The 26,450-nt window shown below is 37.7% G+C and overlaps 1 protein-coding gene across 1 annotated transcript in view; it reads right to left on the bottom strand.

Annotated features, from left to right (window-relative positions):
- The window catches only part of RANBP9 (RAN binding protein 9), a 102,161-nt gene that overhangs the window by 60,424 nt on the left and 15,287 nt on the right, over positions 1-26,450 (bottom strand). Inside the window, exon 2 of the mRNA XM_066268358.1 lies at positions 18,487-18,598. Within this exon, the coding sequence (XP_066124455.1) occupies positions 18,487-18,598 (112 nt within the window). The remainder of the gene's footprint in view (positions 1-18,486; positions 18,599-26,450) is intronic.

Here is a 26,450-nt window from a genome sequence, read left to right as displayed (position 1 = left end):
TGAAGAACTGATGGTTCTCATCTTTCTCCCTTTCTGGCTGTCTGTCCCTATCTGTCCCCCCACCCTGTCAAAATAAATAAAAAATAAAAATAAAAAAGCTATATCAAAAGGTCATAGTAATTGAAACAACATGGTACTGGCATAAAAACAGATATATCGATAAATGGAACAGCTAAAGAGCCCAGAAATAAACCCATGCCTATATAGGCAACTAATATTTGACAAAGGAGTCAAGACATACAATGGAGTAAAGACAGTCTATTCATAAATGGTGCTAAGAATATTAAACAGGTATGTGCAAAAAAATGCAGCTATACTACCTTCTTACAGAATACACAAGAATAAACTTAAAATGGCTTAAAGACTTTAATATCAGAATTGAAACCATAAAAACTCTAGAAAACACAGGCAGTAAATCTCAAATATTTCTTGATGCAGAATTTTTCTGATATACCTCCTTGGGCAAGGAAAACAAAAGAAAAAACGAACAAATGGGACTATATCAAACTAAAAAGTTTTTGCATAGCAAAGGAAATCATCAACAAAATGAAAAGACAACCCACTCAATGGAAAAACATATTTGCCAAAGATACATCTGATAAGGGCTTAATATCTAAACTTTATAAAGAAATTATAGCCTGACCAGGCGGTGGCACAGCGGATAGAGCATCGGACTGGGATGCCGAGGACCCAGGTTCGAGACCCTGAGGTCACCAGCTTGAGCACGGCTCATCTGGTTTAAGCAAGGTTTACCAGCTTGAGCCCAAGGTCACTGGCTTGAGCAAGGGGTTACTCAGTCTGCTGAAGGCCCACAGTCAAGGCACATATGAGAAAGCAATCAATGAACAACTAAGGTGTCGCAATGTGCAACGAAAAACTAATGATTGATGCTTCTCATCTCTCCGCTCCTGTCTGTCTGTCCCTGTCTATCCCTCTCTCTGACTCTCTGTCTCCGGGGGAAACAAAAAAACAAAAACAAACAAACAAAAATAAAAGAAATTATAGACAGGGTTGCTGGGTGGATCCTGATCGGGGAGCATGTGGGAGTCTGTCTATCTCCCCTCTTCTCACTTATATAAAAAAAGAAAAGAAAAAGAAAATCCACAAAAAATTTCTACACTATTGTTTGCATCAGCATTATTCATAATAGGTACTGATGAATGGATAAACAAAATGTGATATATCCTTACAATGGAACATTATTTGGCAACAATGGGTAAAGGGTTGCTGATAAATATTTTATCCCCTAATTTTTGTGAACATGAATGAACTTCGAAAACATAAAAAGGTAAGTCAAAAACAAAAGATCACCTATTATAAGATTCCATTTCTTTGAAATTCTAGTAGAGACAAATCTATAAAAACAAAATAGGTAAATGGCTGCCTATGGCTGGGAGAAGCAATTTCTTTTTCAGGTGATAAAAATGTTCTAAAATTTAACAGTGGTAAGGGTTGCACAATTCTGTGATACACTAAAAATTAACCAAAATGTATTGTAAATTTTTAATGGCATGTGAATTATGTCTCAATGAAACTTCAATAAATCTCTCATTGTCAATAAAACAAACAAGAAAACTTCTGGTTTCAGCACCAGAATATACAGGAGTTTGGATTTTGTCACTCTTATCCTCGCAACAATAACAAATTGAAAATCAATTCTTTTTGTGTGTGTGTGTGAGTGTGTGACAGGGACAGAAAGAGGGACAGACAGGAAGGGAGAAAGATGAGAAGTATCAATTCTTCGTTGCGGCACCTTAGTTGTTCACTGATTGCTTTCTCATATGTGCTTTGATGGGGGGGAGCGATGGGCTACAGCAGAGCAAATGACTCCTTGCTCTCTAGCCAGAGACCTTGGGCTCAAGCCAGTGACCATGGGCTTCAAGCCAGTGACCTTTGGGCTCAAGCCATCATATCTATGATCCCATGCTCAAGCCAGCAACCTTGGGGTTTCAAACCTGGGTCCTCCGCATCCCAGTCTGATTGATACTCTATCCACTGAGCCACCACCTGATCAAGCCAACAACTCTAAGGAGTCATCAGAATACTAAGTTCACAAGGCATAATGCCTTTAGGAAAATTGAAGGGACAAGTGAATACAGATAATCAGAGCTTACCAGGAGCAGGAGCCTCTAAGACAGGGGTCCCCAAACTTTTTACACAGGGGGCCAGTTCACTGTCCCTCAGACCGTTGGAGGGCCAGACTATAAAAAAAAACTATGAACAATACACACTACACATATCTTATTTTAAAGTAAAAAAACAAAACGGGAACAAATACAATATTTAAAATAAAGAACAAGTAAATTTAAATCAACAAAGTGACCAGTATTTCAATGGGAACTATAGGCCTGCTTTTGGCTAATGAGATGGTCAATGTGCTCCTCTCACTGACCACCAATGAAAGAGGTTCCCCTTCCGGAAGTGCGGCGGGGCCGGATAAATGGTCTTAGGGGGCTGCATGCGGCCTGTAGTTTGGGGACCCCTGCTCTAAGACATAACTGGTAGGAACACTTTAAAGGTAACTGATGAATTGCTGGAGGTTGTGTTTAAGGAGCTTGAATTTTAAAATCCTTCCCATCTTAAAGAAGCCTCCATATTTTCATGAGTTTTACTTTGAGGAGCTCTACAAGATTATCGTCAGAAAAATAAACTTCTAGTTTTGGGGAGAGGAAAAGTGGGTATGCCCAGAGTAATCCATTCTCCTTAACCAAGACCTGCCTCTAAGGGAAACTATTCAATACTTTATCAAAGCTTCATTTGACCTAGAGTAAGGACAATCAGACAACTCAAGACCCAGCCAGCTTTCCTGACTAAAGTAAGGCGACAGGGTAAAACACTAAAACTCTTCTAAAGATCACAGCCCAGGGATGCTGATCCACTACAACTGAGATGTAATCTTAAGATTATAGAACACACTCCCATTCCCCAGTACCTTATCACATCAACAGGGCTCCAGTGTGATAACAGATGACAAGTGAGAGAGCTGCAAAACATGACTCTATTTAAGGAGTTTCTAGGGAAACCCCAAAACTGGGAAGAAAAAAGTAAACACAAGGGAATGAGAGGAAAATGAAGCCTCTGACACCTACTACAATACAAACACCTAAGAAACATTAAACACAGCATAAATCCTAGCCAGATAATTATAAAACCTCACAGTAATGATCTATTTACCTGAGTTCCTATCATACAGTTTTCAACAAAAACATAGACTGCATGAAAAAAGATAAGACAAATTACATTCTAAGGAGACAAAGCAAGCATCATAACCTACTCAGACATGGCAGATGTTTTAGAATTATCAAACTAAGAATTTATAACTGATTTATACGCTATTGGCTATATGAAAAAATCAAAGCAAAATGCTAGAAATAAAAAGCACTAACACAAATCAAGAATGCTTTCAATGGGCTCATTAGACTAAACACAACTGAGAAAGTAATCAGTGAGTGTGAAGTATTGTTACTGGAAACATACCAAGCTGAAATGCCAAAAAAAGGGAGGGGGACAAAAAGGGGAACAGAATATACAAAAACTCATGGGACAACTATAAAAGGTGTAACATACATATACAGGCAATACTAGAAGGAGAAAAGAAAGAAACAAGTATTTTAAGTAATAACAACAGAATTTTTCCAAAATTAATGACTCTAAATCAGTGCTTCTCAACCTTTCTAATGCCGTGACCCCGCAATATAGTTCCTCATGTTGCGGTGACCCCAAACCAAAAAATAATTTTGGTGGCTACTTCATAACTGTAATTTTGCTACAGTTATGATTCGGAATGTAAATACCTGATATGCATTATGTATTTTCCGATGGCTTTAGGTGACCCCGCCGGGGTCGCGACCCACAAGGTTGAGAACCACTGCTCTAAACCAAAATTCCAGAAAATTTCGAGAACCCAAAAGAGGTTAAACAGAAAAACATCAACACCTCGACTTGCCATATATAAATTACAAAAATTAAACAGAAAATCCTGAAATAAACTAACAAATAACAACAAAAAAACCCATCCAAAAAACACTTTACCTATATGAAAGAAGGATAAGAACTGTTACCAGACTCTTCTTTAGAAACTATGCAAGCAAAGAGATTGGAATGAATTATCTGAGTATTGAAATAAAACCACAAACCTCGCTATCCAGTGAAATTTTCCTTCAAAGGTGAAGGACAAATAAAGATTTTTATCAGATAAACAAAAACTGGGGGAATTTTTTGCTACTAGGCCTGCCTTGCAGGAAATATTAAAAGAAGTTCTTCAGAGAGAAGAAAAAGACACACCTGAGAAACTGAGATAAAGAAAGGGAGAGGTTCAGAAAAAAAGAAATAAAGATAAAATAAAGATATAAGATAATAATGAGGGGAAAGCATGTTGTAAAAAAGCTTGTACAGTTGTTGGAAATGTAAACAAACAATGTTTTCCAAAAGGGTAAATATGGAGCGTAGATAAGAAATAATTCAATTTTTAGCAATTTCAAAACAGTGGTGAGCTGGATGTTTTTGTCCTATAGGACTGAAGTTAGCTTTTAATTTATAAAAAACTATTCATTCAACCAGTTCCTTATTTAAAATTCAAAAGCAGTTTTATGACTGATTCTGAAATAAAGTTCAAATTATACTAAATATTAGATTCTCAGTAAGCATTCATCTAATTCAGTGGTTCTCAACCTTTCTAATGCCGTGACCTCGCAATACAGTTCCTCATGTTGCGGTGACCCCAAACCAAAAAATAATTTTGGTGGCTACTTCATAACTGTAATTTTGCTACAGTTATGATTCAGAATGTAAATACCTGATATGCATTATGTGTTTTCCGATGGCTTTAAGCGACCCTGCTGGGGTCGCGACCCACAGGTTGAGAACCGCTGATCTAATGGGTATATATGGTCATCTATCAAATTCTTTGCTTGATTTTAAGTATTCAAATTCTGAAGTTTCTTCTTACTCAAGGTACAAGAGGGATCTTTCTGTCTTACAGGATTTGAAGAAAATTACTTAATACCTTTGGAAATAAAATCTTTTATTTCTACAGCATGGCATCCTCAATACAATGACATAACATTTAAATATATAGAGCACTAAAAGGTGATGTGACATGATTAATTGGCCATTAGACAACTTTGCCATAAAAGATAAAATAACTGGTTGACAGCTTGGTTTACATCTGGCAGACTTAATGTATTTAAGTTAGTTATCAATTGGTTTCATTTCTCCATTGACAAAGTTTTCGCAATACTCTTGTTTTTTTGTCATATAATATAAATCTTAGTCCTCATAATGGTCTATACAGTGACGAGAGTAAACCTGGTGATCTAAATAGTGGATAACAACAAACTATAAAGCCAAACTGCAAAGCTACATGTAAAGCCAAATTGTATACAATACCACAAAATGATAACATCAGTTTGCAAATCCTTTGATGAGCAGTCATTTCTCCTACCTGTCAACACCAAAAGTTTACCAAACTATGGGAACTACAAGAGGTAGCCACTAATTCAGAAGTGTTAGCAATAATTATTAATTCCTTGGTTGGACACTGACACCTCTTTAATGAAGAAAGAAATTTTAATGAAATAAAGTGATTCCAAAAGAAACAAATAAACAAGCAAAAAATTTATACTATGAATAAAAGACTTCCAAAACAATATATTTTCATTTTTTACAATAAAGTTTTTTTAATTTTAAAACTAATTTTCAAATTTCACTATGTCTCTTCTAACATCCTTCTTTTTTTGGTCTTTCTTTGATGGCAAAACTACCTTGTAGCTAATTAGTTCTGCAGCAAAAATACTTGCAGCAAACTGCTTATGGGGAAAATAACTAGAAACAGGACAGTTATCTGTTACTTACAAGCTACCAATCCTAAACATTTAAAGATTTGAACATACACCAATTTCTTCTTTATGTGAAAGAAGGCACATATAACTACTTTCAAACATTAAAAGTAAACTACTGATATATACCCAACTGGTGAATCATAATATTAAACCCAAAATATTTCAACAAAAGTTGCAGGTGTCCTTGTGAAAATATTCCAATCAGGTTTTTTTGGTTTTTGTTCTTTTTATTTTGTGACAGAGACATAGAGAGATGAGAAGCATCAATTCTTCGTTGTAGCACCTTAGTTGTTCACTGATTGCTTTCTTATATGTGCCTTGACGGGGGCGGGGGGGCAGCGGCTACAGCAGATCTAATGACCCCTCCTTGCTCAAGCCAGCAACCTAGGGTTCAAGCTGGTGAGCCTTGCTCAAACCGGATGAGCCCGTGCTCAAGCTGGCAACCTTGGGGTTTCGAATCTGGGTCCTCTGTATCCCAGTCCAACACTCTATCCACTGCAGCACTGCCTGATAAGGCTCAATCAGGTTTTTAAACATGCATATTTCAGCCTGACCAGGCGGTGGTACAGTAGCTAAAATATCAGCCTAGGATGCTAAGGACCCAGGTTCACATCCCCGAGGTCACCAGCTTGAGCATGGATCATAGACATGACCCCAGGATTGCTGGCTTTAAGCCCAAGGTCACTGGTTTGAGCAAGGGGTCACTGGCTTGGCTGTCTCCACCCCCATCAAGTCACATATGAGAAAGCAATCACTGAACAACTAAGTTGCTGCACAAAGAACTGATGCTTCTCATCTCTCTCCTTTTTGTCTCTCTCTTTCTCTTAAAAAAAAAAACAAAACAGATTTCAGGGGTTAAAAGAAAAAAAACTATCACCAAAAAGGTTTAAGAACTTACAAAAAAGCAAACACAAAAAGCAACTGTCTAGAGAGCTATAGTCCTAAAATATCATGAACACATTGAAAATTTTATGACAAAGCAAGCAGATAAAATTTTATGTGATCACTGTACTAGTCATGTTTTTTATTTGCTATATCTTTCATGATATTTAGATATCTTAAAAAGCTTTCAGGCCAGGGGAAACTGCTCATCCCAAGGCTAGCCCTTTCTTAGAGATAGCAAAAGTCTTGGCCAGGAACATCTCTCTCATATACAAATCAATCAATTATAAGTCAACAGCCTCAGCCATCACCTTATACTTACCTCACAGACACATGCACACAAGTCAGCATTTCCCTGGCCTACCATCCCAGGTTCAGGTCCCAGAAAACTAGAGACCAGCCCTACAGCCCAAACCCCACTGGAATTACTCAAACATGCCAATCTAAACTGTTTACCCTGACTACCTTGCTTATCCCTCGAAAACCCTAACACACACACTGTCCTAGGCCTTCCTTTCAATCCTGTCTTCTGCCACCTGTGCTTCCCCTGTGACCCTGAGTGACATGTGTGCCCCTCTCTGGGATCTGTGAGTGTAATAAACTTCCCTTTGAGCCCCGTTCTTGTTTCCTCCTGTGGCCACAACTTCACCATACCCTAGACAAAACGTACATTCATAGAACAGCCACTTTTAATATATAAAATTCAATAATATGCATATCTAAAATAAGTACTAATCCTAGATGATTATTTGAGCCAACAGAATTGAGGTAATAATTTACAACTCAAGAAACTGAAAATGAAAATTCCTTTTCTCAAGATTACTATTCAAATCTAAAGCATTTGATTTGTCTGTGATACAAAGTTTTGTCTCAATTCTAATCCTACACTGACAGCAAAGCAGCTACTTGTTTATATACTATACTAACCTGGCCCTGTTCCTCCCAAAGCAGGAGCACAGAAAACAAAAATTTTAACAGGTTCTACTTCTTCCACCTAGAAAAGTCCACAATAATGTACATCAAACTGTCAGCTACATAATTCTTCTATTACCTCTCAAAGAGCTATGTAAATATACAATACCCTAAATTAAGGCCTGACTATGTGTACTAAAATGGCTTCAAGTACCTATTCATTTCTCTTTCCTATTAATAATGAAGACAAAACTCTAAGATGAACAAAAGCATACTACTAGTTTGAGAGCTCCTCTAAAAACTGCCTAATAAGCCTGACCTGTGGTGGCACAGTGGACAAAGTGTCAATCTGGAATACTGAGGTTGCCAGTTTGAAACCCTGGGCTTGCTTGGTCAAGGCACACATATAGGAAGCAACTACTGCAAGCTTATGCTTCTCAACCCCCCCCCTTTCTTTCTCTCCTCTCTCTAAAATCAATAAATAAAACCTTAAAAAAATAAAGCCACTTGTCGACCTGACCTGCGGTGGCACAGTGGATAAAGCATCGACCTGGAACGCTGAGGTTGCTGGTTCAAAACTCTGGGCTTGGCTGGTCAAGGCACATATGGGAGTTGATGCTTCCTGCTCCTTCCCTTTCCTCCCTTCCCCCCCTCCAAAAATGAATAAATAAAATCTAAAAAAACCCCAAACTGTCAACTAATCTCATCTGTAGTTAATTACAACAAATAAACATAACTTGGTTTCCTGACTTTTTAAAGTAGCCTATAACACTGCTAACTATAAGGTAAGAAAGAATTTGTATATAAAACAAATCCTACTTTTCATCTTATAGCACTAAATAATTTTGACTCTAATAAGGTAAAATTTTTAATAAAATTTATTCTTTACATTGCAATCCATATTTAAAATCCTCTTATCTTTTTAGCATGTTCCTACAAAATTAATGAACAATGAAAAGCAGCAACTATAAATCATGAAAAGAAGATAGTACGAAACTGCTTCAAATTTCAACTTTATAACCTTTACAGGTGCTATTTGTCATACCAAATGACATGTACCTATAAAAACTATGAAGACTCGAGTGTATTGTACTGTTCAATTTTTCAGTGATATCATTTTCCTTTAAAAGAGTTGTAACTTAGGCCTGACCTGTCATGGCGCAGTAGATAAGGCGTCAACCTGGAACACTGAGGTTGCTGGTTCCAAACCCTGGGCCTGTCCAGTCAAAGCACATACAGGAAGCAACTCCTATGAGTTGATGCTTCCAGCTTCTCCCTCCTCTTTCTCTCTCTCCTATCTCTAAAAATCAAAAAATGAAATCTAAATAAATCAAGTTAACACTTGAAACTTACAATGGACCTTTTACAAAGGAACTCGACAATATTTAACTTAAAAAAGAGAGCCCTGGCCGGTTGGCTAAGTGGTAGAGCATCAGCCTGGCAGGCAGGAGTCCTGGGTTCAATTCCCCAGCCAGGTCACACAGGAGAAGCGCCCATCTGCTTCTCCACCCCTCCCCCTCTCCTTCCTCTCTGTCTCTCTCTTCCCCTCCCCGCAGCCAAGGCTCCACTGGAGCAAAGTTGGCCCAGGTGCTTGAGGATGGCTCTGTGGCCTCTGCCTCAGGCACTAGAATTGCCCTGGTTGCAACGAGCAATGACCCAGATGGGCAGAGCATCGCTCCCTGGTGGACATGCCAGGGTGGATCCCGGTCGGGCGCATGCGGGAGTCTGTCTGACTGCCTTCCCTTTTCCAACTTCAGAAAAATACAAAAAAAAAGGAGAGAGAAAATAGTATTTTTATTTGCATCATATAAGAATTAAAGGAAAAAAGTAAAATATCAGATATAAACTGAATGCAACAGAAGAATCAACATACCCACAGAAAGGAAGAAAATTTTAAATAAACAAATAAAGGGAAAAAAAGGTTTTGTGAGCAAATGATATAGACATTTGGCAAAGAAGATCCAATACACACTCATAATTAGAGTTCCCTCCAAAAGAAACCTATGTAATGAAACAGGGCAAATACTGAAAATAATACAAAAAAACCTTTCCTGAAATAAAAGAAGACTTAACGAGATGCATTTGAGGTTCCACTTTACTGTATTTCCCCAGGCATAAGACATCCTCATGTATAAGATGCACCTTAATTTTGGGGTTTGAAATTTGAAAAAAATGTATTGCATAAAATTATTGAACTCAAGTTTTATTCATCATAAAATTCATACAACCCCTCATCACTGTCAAAACTCCCATCCATTAGCTTGTCTGATGACGAATCACTGTCTTCAACAATTAGCGCAAAAACAAGCACAAAAAAGCGAGAAATGCAAGTAAAAAAATCTACAACCACTGTATAAGATGCATCCAGTTTTTAGATCCTGAATTTTTCCAAAAAATGTGCATCTTATACAATGGGAAATATGGTAGGTGTATCAGCAGTTTATTCCTTTTTGGTAAACTCTCCCCCGTCTCTGCTTTGTTAACTGCATTATGTCTATATATTGTAAAAGCACATAGCAGTTGCATACACAGCTCTATTACCTCATCATTTAGTGTTAGTTCTAAATTCAGTTTGTTCAACAGTCATCACCAGATTTTGTCACAAAGCTCATTTTATGATATTTTGATTGTCTGAAGCGCATTCTTTATTAGAGAGCTTAGGAAGAGCTCATGGGGACAATATTATTTAAGTCCTTTCTGATTTTTAACTTGTTTGTGACCACTGTACTTATTATATTTGAATGTTTGATTGGGTATATAATCCATGGCTTGTATCTTCTTGTGAGATCCATGTACTTATATATGGAGTATTATTGTGAAAATCTTATGGTGTTTTTCCCTTGGGTGAAACTTGATCTTTTGTTAACATACTGAAAAGATCTTTCTTTCCTTTTTTTAAAGTACCAATACTTGAGTATGTCTTATCATCAACCTTCCTGTATAGCCTTAAAATGTTCTTTTTATTGAATTTATTGGGTTGACACTGATTACTAAAATTATGTTTCAGGTGTACAATTCTATAATACATCATTTGTATATTGTATTGTGTGTTTACCACCTCATGTCAAGTTTCCTTTAAGTTTTTTCAGTTTTTCTGTTCTCTATTTTATTCAATTCCACTCTACTTTTTTTTTCATTTCCTTTCTTCTCCTGACTTTGGCTTGCTTTCGTTCTTATTATTCTAGCTCTTTAAGATATGTCAGGTTGCTAACTTGGGGTTTCTCTTGTTTCTTGAGATAGGCCTATAATGATATAAATTTCCTTCTTATTACTGCTTTCATAAAGCAGTAATAAGTTTTGATTTGTCATAGTCATTCTCATTTGTCTATATGTATCTTTTAATTTCACCCTTTATTTCTTCTTTGACCCAGTTGTTTTTAGTATAATATTATGTTTAATATCCACATATTTGTAGGTGTCTTTCCTTCCTTTTGCAGTGGACTTCTACTCATAATTTCAAAGCCTGTGGTCAGAGAATATGCTTGTATGATTTCAATCTTAAATATCTTGAGGCAAGTTTTGTGACCCAACCTATGGTCTCTATCCTTGAGAATGTTCCATGTACATTAGAGAATATATAATCTGCTCTTCTGAGATGAAAGCTCTGTAACTGTCAATTATATCCATTCAGTCTAATGTGTCATTTAAGGCCAGTATTTTTTTAAAATACATTATTTTTTAAATTTTTCCATTGATTTGAGAGAGGAAGGGGGAGAGAGAGAGAGAGAGAGGGAGAGGGAGAGGGAGAGGGAGAGAGAGAGAGAGAGAGAGAGAGAGAGAGAGAGAGGCATCAACTCATTGCTCCAATTACTTATGAACTTACTGATTGCTTCTCATATATGCTCTGACCAGGGATCATACCCACAACCTCAGCACACTAAGACAACTCTCTATCCACTGTGAAACTCAGCCACTGCTGGGTCAATCTTCCTTTATTTTGTCTGGATGATCTATTTAGAGCTATCAATAGAGTATTTAGAACCCCTACTATGATTGTGTTTTTGTCAGTTTCTCCCTTTAGTTCTGTTAGTAGCTACTGTATATACTTCAGTGCTCCCTACTGGGTGCATATATTTTGAAAAGTGCTGTCTCCTTGATGTAGTATCCTTTTTATCATTATAAAATGTCCATCTTTGTCTCCTGTTATCTTGAAATCAGTTTGTCAGGTAGAAGTATGGCTACACCTGCTTTTATGGGGATACTATTTTCCTGAAGAATCATTTCCCCCCATCACTTTGTCTTTGTCTTTGCAGTTTAGATGTGTCTCTTCCTGAAGGCAGTATACAGTTGGATTCTGAGGGCTTTTTGGATCCAATCTGCTACTCTGTGTCTCCTTATTGGTGAATTTAGTCTATTAACAATTAGGGTTATTATTGACATATAAAGATTTCCTATAGCCGTTTAGTTTTGTTTTCTGGTAGCTCTGTGCCTCTGCTGGTTCTTTTCCTCTGTGTTACTGCCTACTGTTTTTATTTGGTGATAGTCCATAGAAAAATGAAAAAATAAATAAATAAATAAATAAATAAAACCAAAAAACCCTGAGGTTGCTGGCTAGAACAAAGGCTCACCAGCTTGAGCCTGGGGTCATCCGCTTGAGTGTAGGATAACAGTCATGACCCCATGGTTGCTGGTTTGAGCCCAAAGGTCACTGGCTTGAAGGGATTAGTAGCTTGGCTAGAGTCCTCTGGTCAAGTGTGATTGAGAAAGCAATCAATGAACAACTAAAGTGCCACAACTACGAATTGATGCTTCTCATCTCTCTTCCTTTCTCTCTCTGTCTCTGTCTGCCTCTGCATGTCTCTCTTGCAAAAAAAAAAAGAAAGAAAAGAAAATGGCATGTGTTCCTGGTGCCTCCACTGTGATCAGGTGGCCCCAATTCCAAGGGACCAACCTGCAGAACATGGTAGGTGATGCAGCTCCAAATCTGTGAAATCCTAGTGCTGTCCATAGAAACTACTGGTAGTGTAGCAGTGATGCATGGGAGTGGGGTAAGCCATGGGAGCTCAGCCACCTCTTATGTTGCTTTTCCCTCCAGGTAATAGCAACCAGTGGACTTCCATGGCATCCTCCCTGTGCCTTCACCCAAACCCAGTATTAGTCACAACGTGCACCTATTGCTCAGGGAACAGCTGATTCTGTAGTACCAGTTCTCAGGTTTGCAGATAATGTGCTCTGCAACCCCATACAAACTCACAGACTATCTTTGAAGGTATCTCTAGAGAATTAGTCTAATAAGGGTAAAAGAGAGAGTGAAGGTCAAGGAAAAGAGAGAAACTTATGTAACTTTCCAATTCTTCCATAACTGCATGCAAGCTTTCTATGGAGGCTTCCCTAATTGCCACTCCAAATGACAGGTGACTAAGAGATGCTCTTTCTGGTCCATTTATAAAATATCTCTTAATACAGATAAACACATCTCCAGAAAGATATTTCTTGACCAAAATTAGTGATATGACTAGCTTTTCTTCCATAAATAAATTGTTCTTCCCTTCCAAAATTCTTGGGTTGAACCTAGGACTTACAGTAATTCAAAAGGTTTGACCAAAGAAATACAAGAGACTTCTCCAAGAATAACATACAGGAGGTAGTTACTGTTTCTCATTCATTCAATTTTATTTGAATGCTAGCTATAAATTAAATACTGGAGTTAGAAAAATATAGAACAGTCCCTTAACCTTGAATCTGCAGAATTATACACCACCAGTAAGCAATTAAAACATGACAGATTTATAATTGGTCTTCCCAAAATGTAAAGGAAGCATAGAAAATGCACAATCCTATTTTGGGCAGGAGAAAGTGACACAAAAATGTACCTTTGCACTAGGATTTGAAGAGTAATTAGTTAAAATAGGCAAATGGGAAAATGAATAAGAGAAGGTGAATATAAGAAGAAAAAGAGCCTAAATGTAGAAATAGAAATAGGAGCTGGCATGTCCTGTCAGAGAACTATAGACAATACCTTATAGTACCATATAACTGTCTTCCACCCAGTGCACTGTTCAGAGGAGCCAATTCTGGTTAGTAACAGGCCCTCGGGAGTATTTTCACACCAAAAAGTTTGTTCCATCCTTCCATAGTGGGATCATTTTATGTTGATTCAACTCTGTTTAGGATCCTACTTTCTATTTTCTGGGGCTTATTTGTCCAAGCTTAGGCTTTCAGTGAAGTAGAAATGAAGATTAACTGGATGCCCTAGTAAGAGCTTCCACAATTCAGTAAAGAAATGAGGTATAAGGACCTGGAATTTAATTGAAGTGACAATGAGAACTGCCCTCAGAAACATTCCATTCAATTTAGCTGTCAATTCAGTATTTTAAAGTATATCTCTAAGTCATTTCTTAACTATTTTCACAGCTGTTAACTAGTGATTAATTTAAAAACAAAATACAGTAAAGGAATTTTGTTTCTTAAAAAGGGCAATTAAGGCCCTGGCTTGTTGGCTCAGTGGTAGAGCATCGGCCTAGCGTGTGGGAGTCCCGGGTTCGATTCCCAGCCAGGGCACACAGGAGAAGCGCCCATCTGCTTCTCCACCCCTCCCCCTCTCTTTCCTCTCTGTCTCTCTCTTCCCCTCCCGCAGCCAAGGCTCCATTGGAGCAGGGTTGGCCCGGGCGCTGAAGATGGCTCTGTGGCCTCTGCCTCAGGCACTAAAATGGCTCTGGTTGCAACAGAGTGACGCCCCAGATGGGCAGAGCATCGCCCCCTGGTGGGCATGCCGGGTGGATCCCGGTAGGGCGCATGCGGGAGTCTGTCTGACTGCCTCCCCGTTTCCAACTTCAGGAAAAAACAACAACAACAAAAAAAAGGGCAATTAAGTAGTCTCCAACATTGTCAGTCATTCGAGAAATGTAAATAAAAACCACAACAAGAAACCATTAGATACCTATTATAATGGCTAAAATTTTAAAACAAAAAACTATGACAATACCAAACTCTATAGAGGAGGCAGAGCAATAGGAATTCTCACATACTGCTGGTGGAAATTCAAACCACTACAGCTACCTAGCAAAAAAAGTTTGGCAGTTTCTTATAGTTAAAGATGTGTTTAACATCCTATTCAGTGATCCCACTACTAGATACTTACCCAAGTAAAATAAAAACTCATGTTTATATAAAAACATATTCATAAATGTTTATAATGGCTATATTGCCAAAGACTGCAATCAACCCAAATGTCCTTCAACTGAAGAGTGGATAAGCAAACTGGCTGGTTCACCCAATCAGCAATACAAAGTATCATTCTACCAATATATGTAACAATAGAGATGAATCTCAAATGTACATATTATACTTAATGAGAGATGCCAGACTTAAAAAGTTACATACTATACAATTTCATTTATAAACCATGTCAGAAACAGCAAACTACTGAAACAGATAACCAATCAGTGGTTGCCAGGGGCTGGAGATAGGGAAGAAATTTCTATAAAGGGGTATGGAGGAATTTTGGGGGGAGGAAAGATGTGATGGAATTGTTCTATATACTGATTGTGGTAGAAGTTATATAACTGTACACATCAGTCAAAACTCACAGACCTAGCCTGACCAGGCAGTGGTGCAGTGGATAGAGCGTTGGACTGCGATGCCGAGGACCCAGGTTCGAGACCCCGAGGTCAGCGGCTTGAGTACGGGCTCATCTGGTTGAGCAAAAGCTCACCAGCTTGGACCCAAGGTCACTGGCTCGAGCAAGGGGTTACTCGGTCTGCTGAAGGCCCGCAGTCAAGGCACATATGAGAAAGCAATCAATAACAACTAAGGTGTCACAATGAGCAACAAAAAACTAATGATTGATGCTTCTCATCTCTCCATTCCTGTCTGTCTGTCCCTGTTTATCCCTCTCTCTGATTCTCTCTGTCTCTGTAAAAAAAAAAAAAAAGACTGATAAAACTCACAGACCTACACATTAAAAATGATAAATTTTACTGGGTGTAAGAGATATCTAATTAAAGAAAAAAAGAATGAGGGATCCTGGCAGCAAAGAGATAAGACTGAAAAATTAGGAAGGAGTTAGTTTTCATGAAAGACCCTGCTAGGAAGGTATAATCAAGAACTAGCTCAAATTGACCCTATCCTGTTTCTAACAAGATAACTGAATTGTTTCCAGAGCCAACAGAACAAAACCGCAAGTCATGCAAGTGAAAAACACGCAAAACACTTATTGAAGACAATTTTGACCTCCAATTACCAGGAACCAAAGTCCACCCCACCCTCCCCCTTACCTGACCTCCACCACAGGACCATGATAATGACTGGGATCTAAGCCTGAACCCTTTCAGAAGTTAAGTCTCCACTGTCCCGAAGATCAGGTGCTGAAGCCCCTACCATACCTTAACATAAATGACCAAGTTCCAAAGCACTCCTACAGAAACCTGCCCTGTCAGCACTTGTGCATACCAGCCTGTTTCCTTTAACCCCTTAAATCTTGCCCAAACCCTGAATAAGGGAGAAAGATTTGAGCTCTGCCTCCTTGCCAACCGAATTCACAATAAAGCTATTTTCTTTTCTCAAAATCTGGTGCCATAGTATTAGCTTCTACCTGTGTCGGGGAGTGAGCCCCTGCTTGGTAACAAAGTTTTAGATTTTATCTTCAAAGCAACAGGTGTACTAAATGACCTTAAGGATGGGACAGTCACAATTCTGTTCTGTACTAAAAATAATACTAACATCAGTTATAGAATGCAGTAAGGAGAAAAAGGAGCAACTGGGAGACCAATGAACCAACCACCTCAGTAATTTAGGGAATAAATTACCAAGACCTGACTAAGGCAGGAACTGTAGAAATAAAGAAAGTAAAAGCAAGAAATTTCTCAGGTTTAACTAAGTGAAACAACTAACCAAGTTAGTATTGAGAAAAAGATTTTAGACAAGCTAAATTTAAATGCCTGTGGATATTCAAATGCAAACATCTGGTTACATATATTGGTCCAGAGCTCAGGGGAATAACTTGAAATGCAGATTAGATTTGAGATTCATCAGGGTATTTGCAGTCATGAAAATATAAGGTCAAGATCATGCAAAGGTAGAATGTGCTGAGTGAAAGGTAAAGAGAACCCTGGGAATCATCTTGCACAACACCAGCTGAGGGGCTAAGGATATTAAAAAAATTGAATATAAAAAAATTGGCTTGACTGGTGGTGGCACAGTGGATAGAGTGTCGACCTGGGATGCTAAGAATCCAGGCTCAAATCCCTGAGGTTGCTAGCTTGATCATATGATCATCAACATGATCCCATGGTCCCTGGCTCAGCTGGACACCCCCACTTCAAGGCATATATGAAAAGCAATCAATGAACTAAAGTGATGCAACTATGAGTTGATACTTCTCATCTTTCACTATTCCTTCCTGTCTCTCTCTCACCAAAAAATAAATAAAAAAAAAATGGCTTATTGAGTATGTAGCAGGAGAGTTAGAAATTATTACAATCCTGTGCCTGTTTTAATCTGAGTTTCTAAACACTTTATCCTTGGTTCCTCTGATTTTACCTGTGGCTTGATCACCCTGAAAAAATTGAGGCAGTTAAAGTTATCATTGAATTACAAGTTTTCACTTTCTACTTTCTATATTGTTGCTATTGGACATATTCAGCAAATAAAGAGAAAAAATCTACTGAATATACTTATTTTGTGAATTAAACACAGAAGGGGTTAAATACCTCATTTTAAATATAGTCAACTTCCTCATAACAGCCCAAGAACTTCATCTTGGCAGCTGAACAAATGACTGTATGGATGCTTACAGGGTCTCTGCTACCACAATGAAGTTATCAGTAAATATCCTAGGATAAATCCAATGACTCTAGGGAATTAGTTCTTAACCAGAGATATGCACCAAAATTCCCCAAGGAGTTTTTGCAAAATGCCTATCTAACCCAAACTCTATTTCTAAAAGTACTGATTTAGGAATGTTCGGGAGCAAGGCCCAAACTACTGTATTTTTAATAGTCCCATGTGCGCGCGCGCACACACACACACACACACACACTACACACCACACACCAATTCTGAACTGTAAAGCAGTGATATAAAAGCTGGTTCCAGGATCTACATGGAGTTCTAACTGGAAGCTTCTGAACCACATCCTACTGTATTTCCCCATGTATAAGACGCACCTTAATTTTGGGACCAGAAATTGGGGGGGGGAGGGAGTATTACATAAAGTTATTGAATCCAACTTTTATTCATCATAAAATTCATACAACTCCTCATTACTGTCAAAACTCCCATCCATTATCTTGTCCTCATCTGTGTTTGATGACGAATCACTGTCTTCAACAATGACCGCAAATTCAAGCGCGAAAAAGCAGGAAATGCAAGTAAAATATCTACAACCACTGTATAAGATGCACCCTGTTTTTAGACCCCAAAGTTCTCGAAAAAATGTGCGTCTTATACATGGAGAATACAGTAACCCCTGGGAATTGGCTACAAATGAGAGTTACAAACATAAATCTCCCTGATCTAAACCTGAAAGTCTAAGTCTAACCCCTGTAAAAGGCCGTGAATTTTTTAACTTTGGTTAACTAGCTTTAAGAAGATTTAACTTCTCAGAATTCAGAAAAATACAGTGTAAAAAAAGGCATGGAAAATGAGTCACTATCTCTCTATTCTTTAATTCCAGTTCTACATTTTAATGACAAATCTATCAGAAAAACTGTTAATTTCATCAATTCAAGCATTAGTTTCACGTAGTATCTAACCAAAGCCAAATCCAACATGTTGTACTGAAATATTTAGATTCTACTTCCCAACTACCAAAATTTCCAATATTCCAATTTTCCAATTACATTATAAACATTATGAATTAAAACAAAAAGAATACCCAAGAGTAACACATTTTCCTACAATTTACACTTACCCATCTCTTCCCTTACTGACAATTTTTACTTCAAAATAATAAATCCCACAGGCTGCTGGTATTGGATGTGTGGCACGAACTGATGCTGCATCTTTTGGGGTTTTGCCATGACCTGCATTCAAAACAAACAAACAAAAAAAAATCAAATGAGAATTCTAATGAGAATCTTACATTATTCAGGAACAAATAGGGTTTATAGAATAATATATACATTTTTGCTTCTATCAGTACAAATAATTAAAGACTTACTATTTATCACCATTAATTCAGTATGCAAAATAGTCCATTAGCCATGAAACTCTTCACACATTACTCGTTTTAATAAGATTTCAGAATCTGATCACACTGAACCTACAGTCTTTTGTGAAAATTAAAGTATTTTAGGGCAGATTGTATTTTTAAGAGAAAAAAAGTGGCTGTTTTTGAAAAACATAAGAATATAACCTTAATTTTATTAATCTAAATTTGCATATAATTTATAAAATTCTTAAACAGCCTGACCAGGCAGTGGCGCAGTGGATAGAGCATTGGACTGAGATGCAGCGGACCCAGGTTCAAGATCCCAAGGTCACTGGCTTGAGCATGGGCTCATCTGGTTTGAGTAAGGCTCACCAGCTTGAGCCCAAGGTCGCTGGCTTGAGCAAGGGGTCATTCGGTCTGCTGTGCCCCCCCCCCCCCGTCAAGGCACATATGAGAAAGCAATCAATGAACAACTAAGGTGCCGCAACGACAAAAAAAACTGATGCTTCTCATCTCTCATCCTTACTGTCTGTCTGTTCCTATATGTCCCTCTGTCTCTGTTTAAAAAAAAAAATTCTTAAACGCTATTTTCCCAAATAACCTGCTTTGTAAATGAAAAGCATTGGTATCACAGAGTATATTTTAAGTGAAATTAATCTAATTATACAATTATACAGTTAGATTGAATTAGCAAAAGAGCTTTTTTACTTTAAGAATTTACAGTTTTGTTCTCTGGCTTATCATTAATTCTATATAAAGACTAACCTATAGAATTTCTTTGGTCAATTACAGCCTGAAAAATATCTAATCTCTAGTTGTATTTTCTTTCTTTTTTAAAGAAAGGAATGTAACACCATACCATTGCTGACATCTTTAGAAAAACTTGTTAGATGATGGCTTTTAAACTTCTAAAATTAGCTATTTCTCTATTTTAATCCCAGAAGGTTTCTTTCCTTCACTCAGAATCACCTCCCCAGTCCCTTACCCAAGACACAAATTACCTTGAAAGCTAGCACATGAACAAAATCAGGTAAGCAAAAGAAATATGCCCATTAAAACCACAGGAAAATAAAAACAGAAGCTGAAGCTGCTGGTCAAAAACTACTCAAAAGGGTGAGTGAGACAATTCTCCACAATCTCCAAAATGGCTGCATGAAAACAATACTTAAATTGGTGTTTTTCAACTGCAGATCTGGTGATCAACAACGCTCTAAGTCATTATTCAGGTTTTTAGATACATATATGCTTTACCCAATACAAACTTAGATCAATCATCTTTCAGTCATACTATAAGAATACCTTCATGAGAAGCAGAATTCCCGTCCTCAAATTACCATGATTATTTTAAAACTAAAAACTTGAAGTCACAAATTGTATCTTAGCCCTATAACCATCACAAACCAATGAGATCATACCTTCTCTTACCATATACTTTATCAAATTACCAATGCACATTCTATCATTAAACAGTTACATTTATATTTATAATGTAACTGTTTTTGGCCCATGTTCACTTGGCCCAAAAAATTGCTGAACTCAACCACTCCTTTCTATTACCATGAAAAGTTGTGTTGACATCTAAGTATACTTAACTGTCAGGAGCAGAAGTAAATGACCACTGGAAGGTGATAAATTTGGTCAAGAAGATAAAAATGAAAGCAGCAACATACAGACACCCATAAAACACATGTAGGTAATAGTTAAGCAGGAAAAAAAATAATGATGGCACAAATCTGTAGAATGACACCAGTCAACTCAGTAAGCTATAGTTTTAGCAAAACATCTTTCTCAAGAAAAATACTGGAAAAATATGTTAAAATAACTGACTTGCCCAGGAAAAGATCATGTAAAAAATAAATGTATTAAAAAAATTTAGACAGTTAAAAATAAATCCAAAGAAAACCCTGATTAACCCTGGAGTCCTAACCCAACTAGCTTTTATATTTGGTTTTGGTTTTTTTGAAAGGGACATAAATGGCCTCTCCAGGCTGTGGCACAGTGGATAGAGTATCGGACTGGGATGCAGAGGACCCAGGTTCGAAACCCCGAGGTCACCTGCTTGAGCGCAGGGTCGCTGGCTTGGGTGTGGGATCCTAGACATATCCCATGGTTGCTGGCTTGAGCAAAGGGTCACACTGCTGGAGCACCCCCTCACAAGGCACATATGAGAAAGCAATCAATGAACAACTAAGGTGCACAATGAAGAGTTGTGCTTCTCATCTCTCCCTTCCTGTCTGTCCCTATCTGTCCCTCTCGCTGTCAAAAAAAAAAAGAAAAGGGCATGACCGAAACTTTAGGGATAAAGGTATACTTAATGATAATAATAAATGATAATAGTTAACATAAATTTAATACAACATGAAAGGCACTGTTCTAAGAACATTATACTTATTAACTTATTTAGCATTCAGAACAACATATGAAATAGGTATTATTTATCTTTATTTCACCACTGAGGAAGCTAAGGAAAAATAAAGAAACTTGCTCAAGGTCATACTGTGGTGTGAGAATTACAAACCAGGATTTGTGCTAGGATTTAAATTCAAGAAGCCTGATCCCACACAGTGTGCTAGGTGTTGCTACGGAGAATTACCTCCATATTTCTGGGTCTACAAAAAATCCATTTGAATATAACCAATAAAATAAAAGAAAACTTGTTTAAAAAAAATAAAGCAGCAGCAGCCTGACCAAGTGCAGCTATGAACCTATAGGAAGGTTTAGTTGCAATGAGCATTTCGGAGTCACATTCACGTATTCCCATCTCCTATCCTTGCTACTTCTTACAAAACGAGGAAAAAATATTTCAGGTAACAAACTATCAAAGTATTAGGTACTTTTGTATAGATTTTTCTCATTTGACATCTGTGAAACAGGCTATTATTTAACGTCACTTTTTTTAAATGGAAAAACTCTTACACAGGTTATATAACCTTGCGCCCAAATTAGTAGACCCGTGTTATATCCATGGATGCATTAAAATCCCTATATTTTTCCACTATGCAAAAATAACTGTAAAAAACTACACAATTATAAATCTTCTAGGTTCTACTATATTCATTATGCTCCACTAAGACACAAAAAAATTCTATAAATATTAAAAGTATTTGTTTCATTTTCAAATTACATTTATATTTAAAGACTTAAGAAATAGTTTATAGATTTTTTTTTATTTATTCATTATAGAGAGGAGAGAGAGAGAGAGAGAGAGAGAGAGAGAGAGAGAGAGAGAGGGGGGGGAGGAGCAGGAAGCTTCAACTCCCATATGTGCCTTGACCAGGCAACCCCAGGGTTTTGAACCAGCAACCTCAGTGTTTCTAGGTTGACGCTTTATCCACTGCTCCACCACAGGTCAGGCCCAAGAAATAGTTTAGATGTAAGATTAAAAGTATCCAAACTGGCCCTGGCCGGTTGGCTCAGCAGTAGAGCGTCGGCCTGGCGTGCAGGGGACCCGGGTTCAATTCCCGGTCAGGGCACATAGGAGAAGCGCCCATTTGCTTCTCCACCCTCCCCTCCTTCCTGTCTCTCTCTTCCCTCCCGCAGCCAAGGCTCCATTGGAGCAAAGATGGCCTGGGCGCTGGGGATGGCTCCTCGGCCTCTGCCCCAGGCGCTAGAGTGGCTCTGGTCGTGGCAGAGCAATGCCCTGGAGGAGCAGAGCATCGCCCCCTGGGGGGCAGAGCATCATGCCGGGTGGATCCCTGTCAGGCACATGCTGGAGTCTTGTCTGACTGTCTCTCCCTGTTTCCAGCTTCAGAAAAATACAAAAAAAAAAAAAAGTATCCAAACTATTTCTTAGAGAAAACTAGTATTATCAGACTAAAGAGGCTATTTCTAATGATGTTAGATTAACAGAAATGTAATTATCTTATTCTGTGGTGACCAAAATACAACCTCATACTACCAAAGTGGAAACTTTTAGAAACACACAGTCTTCAATATTGAGTGTTTTATACATGGTTTAAGAAGAAAATACATTTAATGCTTCAAAACTCTTTAAGGCTAGCAAGGTTAGCTCTTTCTATTTAAACAATCTGTTGACTACATTTTGCTGAAATAGAAAGGGTGTGAAGAAAGCCCATCCCAGACCCTCCATTCTCCAACATGCTGCAAGTGCCTTACTGGATTGGAGCTATCCAGCCCTCCTTGTACCACTACCCTTCAATACAACTAAATTTCCTCCTAAAAAGCCTCCCCTTCGGCCTAGCAACCTAGGAAAAGATAAACTTCCTGAAAAACTTTGTCTGCTCTCACCCTCCCCAAATTTTCTACCTCCTCCTTTCTGTTCCTGCCATATTCATAGGCCAGTCTTCCCCCCAAGCAATTCCCACCAACAGGAAAACTCTACCCTTCCTTTTCTGGAGGGTAGGTCCTATCCATCCTTCAGCTCTTACTTTGCTTTTTCAGTAAGCCTCATTCTAATGCAGTATTTCTCAACTTGGGGCCCAGGGCCCACGCCCCACAGGGGGGCAACTCGATAGTTAAGGGGGGCAATTTGAAAATGGACTCGACAGGACTTTAACTCTTTCGCCCCCGGCCATTTAAATGCAATGCTAGATTTCAGTGCCAAATTTAACAAAAAATGCAATTCTTAAATAATTGCGGTTAATAATTATTAAGTATAATTTCGTTTGACGAGACCAAAATATCAACTGGGTGATTGGTGTCGTCAAGTAAACTTCGTTCTGGGTTCACCGCGGAGCGTGCCACCTGCCGCGGGGAACCCCGGACGTTTTAAAAACTCGCTAAACAACGCAGTTATTCTCACCTAATTGGCCCACTGCAACTTCTGTAGTGTTTCACATCATTCAGTTGGTGTTAATTTGAAATAAGTGTCAGTCAAAACTGTTGTAAAAGCTCGTTGATTTAAGAAATATACATATATATTGTATAGATATAATTGGTAAGTATTTGATTTTATTTTTATCAATATTAAACTCTTTATTAAGTACTTCTTGCATCGGGGCTAGAAAGCACTAATATTTTATAAATATTATTGGGGCTATAATAGTGCATGCACGACAATTTTAATTTTAGAAGCATAACTTTCCAGAAAATTTTGTCAAGTGGAAAAAATATAGATACCTTTTGATTTGCGGTGGTAGTGTAGTAAATGTGTTATGTACATTTAAATAAATATAAATTTTTAGTATACATTTACTCTATGTCACATTGAATATATTTTAACACATATTTTAATATTAGTTTTTAATTGACCTTATTTTTATTTCTTATAGCCCATAGTAAAATGAGTGGTGCAAGCAAGAAAAAAACTCGTCAATATTCGGAGGAATATTTAAAATTTGGGTTCATACCCGCTGTTCACGATGAGCGGATTCCTTTTTGTCTTTTATGCCAGCAATGCTTGACCAACTTATCAATGAAACAAGGTCGTCTTGAGGCGCATTTGAAGGCGAAACATAGTGCTCATATTAATTCAGATTTGAGTTACTTTAAAACTTTAAAGAAAAATTTTGAAAAAAGAACAACATTAAAGTCTCTATTTACTGCTCATACTTCAACTAATAATTGTGTTCTTGAGGCTAGTTATCAAATTTCTTTATTCCTCACTAAAACTGGAGAAAATCACACTATAGGAGAAAATTTAATAAAATCGTCAATATCAGCATTTCTTAAAACGGTTCTTGAAAAAGATGACAAAGATGTAAAAGCTATGCCACTCAGTGACAATACTGTTAGCAGAAGAATAGACGAAATGAGTGAGGATATTGAAAAACAACTTATTGAAAAGCTGAAAACAAGAAAATTCTCCTTGCAAATGGATGAATCAACTTTGAGAGACAGTGAGGCAGTATTGATAACTTACGTAAGATATATTGATAAAGGACATTTTGCTGAAGAAATGTTGTTCTGTAAAAGATTAGAAAGCACCGCTACCTCCAAAGATATATATATAATAAGCTAAAAAACTACTTAGATGTCAATGATATACCAATGAAAAATATAACATCTTGTGCTGCAGATGGTGCTCCCAATATGATGGGCAAGAAAAATGGCTGCTTAAAATTGATGAAAGATGCGAATCCAGAAATTATTCTTGTGCATTGTGTTATTCATAGGGAAAACTTGGTAGCTAAAAACATCTCGCCTGTTCTGAATGAAGTATTACATACAGTAATAAAGTATGTTAATGCTATTAAAGCTAGTGCCAAATGTGAGCGTCTTTTCAAGCTATTTTGTGAAGAACAAAATGAAGACCATGTGAGACTTTTACTTCACAATGAAGTCAGATGGCTATCTAAAGGAAACTGTTTGAAAAGATTTATGGAACTGTTTGATACTCTTAGTGATTTTTTAAGCGACAAACCTGAAATGAAGTATCTGTTAACAATAGATGGTAAAGCATTTGTGAGTTATTTAGCCGATATCTTTGAAAAACTAAATATATTAAATAAGCAACTTCAAGGAACAAATAAAACTCTTGTTGATGCAAAAGCAAAGATATTTGGTTTCATTACCAATATTGAGTTATGTCAGAAACATATTAACAACAAAAACTTTAAACAGTTTCATTGGCTCCAAAAATGTGAAGTAACTGATACCGCTTTACTTGTTATTGTCAATCATTTGAATATTCTTTTTTTTTTTTTTTTTTTTGTATTTTTCTGAAGCTGGAAACGGGGAGAGACAGTCAGACAGACTCTCGCATGCGCTCGACCGGGATCCACCCGGCATGCCCACCGGGGTGATGCTCTGCCCACCAGGGGTCGATGCTCTGCCCCTCCGGGGCGTCACTCTGCCATGACCAGAGCCACTGTAGCGCCTAGGGCAGAGGCCAAGGAGCCATCCCCAGCGCCCGGGCCATCCTTGCTCCAATGGAGCCTTGGCTGCAGGAGGGGAAGAGAGAGACAGAGAGGAAGGAGTGGGGGTGGAGAAGCAAATGGGCGCTTCTCCTATGTGCCCTGGCCAGGAATCGAACACGGGTCCCCCGCACGCCAGGCCGACGCTCTATCGCTGAGCCAACCGGCCAGGGCCCGTTTGAATATTCTATCGGCTGATTTAAAAGAAAGATTTTCTGATTTAAAACAAATTGATTTCTCAACATGGATGATGCAGCCAATGTTAGTGGATTTGTCTGATATATCAAATATGCAGTATCAAGAAGAACTCGCAGAACAGCAAAATGATGAGTCAGTTAAAGCTTTATTTAATATCAAAGGAGCGATGGCATGGCTTTGTGAGGAAACAGAAATCAAATACCCAAATTCAACCAAATGTGCAAGAAAACTATTGCTACCGTTTCCATCTTCATGTTTAGCTGAATGTGGATTTAGTGCTGTAAATGATTTACTGGTCAAAAAAAGAAATCGGCTGGATATAACACAACGTGGAGACTTGAGACTAAAGCTAACCAAATTGGAACCTAATATAAAATCTCTGTGCAGCAAGCATCAAGCGCAAGGATCACACTAAATTAAAATAATAAATTAATATAGAAAAATCTGTATTAAAATTATTTGGAATTTAAATTTCTGTTTTTCATTATATGTTTTGAAATTTTACTTACTGTGTTTTGTTAACAATTTCATAGTGATTTCTTCCTAGCACCTATCATTTATGTTTATTAAGTGAACAAATCAATTTTTTAATGTTAAAAATTATGTATGTTACATAGGGGGGGACATAAAAATTTTAGAAAGGTTAAGGTGGGGCATGGCACAAAAAAGATTGGGAAACACTGTTCTAATGTCTGACTTGGTTTAACCTCT

The sequence above is a fragment of the Saccopteryx bilineata genome, chromosome 3, assembly GCF_036850765.1.
Source record: "Saccopteryx bilineata isolate mSacBil1 chromosome 3, mSacBil1_pri_phased_curated, whole genome shotgun sequence".
NCBI classification, from domain to species: Eukaryota; Metazoa; Chordata; class Mammalia; order Chiroptera; family Emballonuridae; genus Saccopteryx; species Saccopteryx bilineata.
This window is presented reverse-complemented; position numbering and strand designations above follow the sequence as displayed.